General features: G+C 40.8%; 1 protein-coding gene across 1 annotated transcript; it reads left to right on the top strand.

The window, feature by feature from the left end:
* Positions 1–647: 647 nt before the first annotated feature.
* LOC307079624 (acrosin) lies at positions 648–2,833 on the top strand (the record flags this gene model as incomplete). The annotated part of the gene is made up of 5 exons (XM_079742065.1): positions 648–714; positions 813–999; positions 1,824–2,101; positions 2,355–2,497; positions 2,594–2,833. The coding sequence occupies 5 exons, from the start codon at positions 648–650 to the stop codon at positions 2,831–2,833; spliced, it is 915 nt and encodes a 304-aa protein (XP_079598191.1).
* Positions 2,834–4,301: the final 1,468 nt, after the last annotated feature.

The raw sequence follows: 4,301 nt of genomic DNA on the forward strand, positions 1-4,301 counted from the left end.
AGCCATTCGTATTTTCAAAGAGGACTTATTAGTGTTTGTACTCAACGTCTACACATATTTTAGAAGCAAAGATTGGCCTGTAATCACATACATGCAAACGGGGAGCTGCATATTTTATGGATAAAAAGCACTGACAAGTTATAACTTTTACATTTCTCAATAGATTTCAATGAGTAGTTTTTATTGAAGGGTTTGTGAGTAAAAGTATGGTGAGTAAAACATTAATTTCATGTAAAATATATAAAATTGAATAAATATGAATAAAAAAATGACTCATTGAAATCTGATGAGAAATATAAACGTAATACTAGCCAAATTTGTATCCAAAAAAAAAAAAAGCTCTCAGTTGACTTCAACTGTTTCCAGGCAGTCTATGCCTCAAACATGGCGGCGGCGTTAACGTATCGACGTTAACGTATCGTAGCAACATGCCGAAGCATTCAATGCGGCGTTTGATGCGCGTCGTTTCAACCTCCCAACATGGTCAAAATGTTGGCTGGGAATACGGGGTGCTTTTGCTTTGAAGTAAAGTACGGTATTCCTTTATTTCGACCAAAACTTTGTTATTGTGCTGTTCTGTTGCCAAATTCCCATTTATGGTAATCTGGTCAGAACGCATTTATCCAACGATTGAAAAAAAAGTAGAAATGGATTTTAGGGCATTTCTGAAGATGCTCAGTGTGTTCGTTATATTTCCTAAAGTTTCATCGCACGGTAGGCAATTAAATAACTAACAATCTGATCAAACGCAAGTGTCCCACTTGAAAGCAAACGGTATAATCGACGTTGTTATATCTAAATATTTGATATAGCAGGCTGTGGGAAACGGAGCCTGGTGGCCCCGCCGGGTGGATCGCGCGTCGTTGGGGGTCGGGAGGCCCCCATTGGGGCCTGGCCCTGGCTGGTGAGCATCCAGATCAAGGCGAGGCACCTCTGTGGGGGAACGATCCTCAACAGTCTCTGGGTGCTCACAGCAACTCACTGCTTCAGAAATTACCCGTAAGTAACGTCTATTGACATTGTGGATCGACATTCCTAAAACGGTATTGTAGTTGACGGTATGCACACACCTTGCTCTATATAGATCGGACTATTTGTTCAATATACAATTCAACACATATGCTGTTTATACAAAACATTATATAAGGAGCTAGCCTACACCCTGCCTTCTCCATTCTGTGTCTGCCTCTGCAACCTACTCAGTTATCTATCCCTATCCCTGTCCACAGCTGGGGCTCACCCTCAAGGTGCAGTTGGTAGAATTGAGGGGCTTTATGTGGAACCAACTTGGTGGAAATTACTTTATAATTCATACATTTGTTTTTATTTCTGTAATAAATTGGTTGAATTTGCTCTTTTTAAAACTCATTGAGATTAAAAAAGTTCTAGGAAGAAGGGGGGACGTGTTATCCCAATGGTTATGACCCACACCAACTGTGATTATGCGTTTGATGCAGAGTGGAACGTCCACAAACTGGTTTGCAGAGAGTGGCAAAAACATAGACATACTCTTGATTTCTTTAAATTATGGTCTTATTTTAGCAACAATGACAAAATGGCATAGATAAGAATGAGGATATGTTCCACCAAAACACACTAACACACTAAATAGCTTAACACAATAACTAAATGGTTGCGATCTCTTAAATCTAAACTCTGTCTTAGTAATTGGAAGGCGCAGTCAACTCAAAACAGAAATTCAGTTTCACTCTCTCAGAGCTGACTGACTGTTCATGCCATGTCTAACAAACTATACTCTTAATGTAGCTCTTAAACTATGCCTTCAGCGGCCTTAAACTGTGTCTATGTGCTTCTCTTTCTAGCACTGCCAGCCACAGACACTTCAAGGTGGTGTCCGGATTAGACGTGCTCTCCACGCCGGGAGAACAGTCTCAGAGCCGGTCCGTGCACAGCGTGAGAGTGCACGAGCGTTTCAGCGCGGCGACGTTCGACAACGACGTGGCCCTAGTGCGTCTGGCCTCTCCTTGGACCTTCGACGACTACGTGCAGCCCGTCTGCACCCCCCACAACCTGACCCACGAGCTGGGGCTCAACCTCAGCCTCTGCTTCGTCACGGGGTGGGGGAGCGTGTCGTATAATGGTGGGTGTGAGGATGGATGTAGGATCCAGGCCCACCTCACTGAGGCCAAAAAAGCTAAACTTGTAATGCACGTGCACAGTTTTCTGTAGGGCAGGACGGAGATCCTCTCTGTTTAGCCGAGACTCTGCTTAACAGTTTCATGTTGGTTGTTAAATGGTTCTGATTGGAGTGGGCAGGATCATCTAGTGGTTAGGGTGTTTTTTTTCTAGAATAGTTTGAAACAGTGATATTGTGGCGGGTGTTGTCTGTGAAGGTGTGGGCGTGGACAGACTGCAAGAGGCGGAGGTGGAGATCATCCACACCTCAAGGTGTAACCAGGCGGATTGGTACAACGGTGTCATCTCGGACAACATGATCTGTGCCGGGTCAGAGGCAGGGGCTGTGGATACGTGTCAGGTGACCCCATCATCCGACCAATGAGAGCGGAAAACCTTGAATCAAAATTCAAAAACAACAACGTTGGTGGTCTTTTTATATGGTGGTTGTTTCCAGGGGGACAGTGGTGGGCCCCTGCAGTGCTACAGTGAAGACGAGGACAGCTTCTACGTGGCCGGGGTGACCAGCTTCGGGCAGAAGTGTGGCCTGCCTCACCGACCAGGGGTGTACGCCCAGACCAGCAGGTTCAGCAACTGGCTGGAGAGAACCCAGGCAGACGCCTCGTCTGCACCGGCACGTCGCCTAGCAACAGCTGCCTCCATCACACTCCTCGGCACGATTTTGATACTAGTCTGAGGAGAAGGACGAAGTCACCTACAAACCACTTGGCTCCAACGTCTGAGCGTTTAATTAAAATAGTATATATATATATATATATATATATATATATATATATATATATATATATGCAGTATTTATGTAAAATGTTCTCAACCATAGCTGGATTAAATGTGATCATGATTTTCAGTATCAAGTAACAGTGAGAGTTGGTTAACTATAAGAAAATATATCCATACAGCATATTGTTTATCGTTTTCAGAATGCTTCACTGTTTTAGACATATACCGGTAGACATTATGTGAATGTTTTGAATGACTACACCAACAATTTCAAAATGTATGCTACATGCGGCGCATTAACTTAACAAATGTTAAGTTATTTCCAAACAAATATTATTTGACATGGTAAGATTATGTTTAGACATGGTTATAACCTGCCACAACAAATCTTGAATAACCGCTTTGGGATCAAAACACTTTAATTTAGTTATTAATTTTAAGCCTCCATTTGATTACATATTTAGTTCTTCACAGATTAATACTTCTAAAGACCCTTGTTTTATAAGGACAGTTTAATACCGATTTTAAGATGCAATTTAATTTTCATCAATGCCATCAAACCTATCCTTATGTAAACCTAATATTGAAGCCTAGATGTGAAGTGAGATATGTTCTTCAGTCACATAATGACTGCGGAATATATTAGTCATATCCACCTCAATGGAGCTATAATAAAGCCTTAAGGTGAGGATAAAATCAAAAATAACTGATGTAATCACTGTGGAACCATTAGTTTGAAAAAAAAGCGCGCATTACTGCCTCCTAGCGGAAGAAAAGAGATCATATGTTGCAATACTAAGCAACTTGAAAATAAATATAAATATGGTTTGATCTTTGGTTAAAATGTTTGGATAGTTATATATACATGGTCGATTGAATAAATCGATATATATAAATAAATAAATTCATTATTCACTTACTTCATGACACCAGCTTTGTCCAACCGGATGAAAACGTATCACTGGTCTGAGGAGCTCTATGATCTTCTAAATCAATAATTAAGAACATGTGAAACCAGAGGATCTTAACATTAGACGGGTTTACAGTAAAGGGCCAAGACATTTTTGACAAAGCCTTTTTTTATTTTACACGAAACATCAACTGACAGCATAACAGTGTTTGACAAGGATGTACTTTCAGAGTTAGAAGTTTTTGCACCATTGACTATTGTGGAACATCTGGTTGATGCACCTTGACAATGCATAGTGTACAGACTGTTGAGGTATACATTTTTGGGCCCTTGATATGTGATACCCTTACCCTAGTTTCATGACCTCACAGGTACAACAATACAGACTGATGATGTGCTTACAATATTAACTTTGGAGGCTACTTACGCGCTCAATTCTACATTAAGTTTGGCGTGAATTAAAAAGATTTTAAAAGAATTTAAAAATAACTTGAGAAAAGATCAAAGATAAAAG

The sequence above is a fragment of the Pollachius pollachius genome (genome assembly GCF_949987615.1).
Source record: "Pollachius pollachius genome assembly, chromosome: 8".
Taxonomy (NCBI): domain Eukaryota; kingdom Metazoa; phylum Chordata; class Actinopteri; order Gadiformes; family Gadidae; genus Pollachius; species Pollachius pollachius.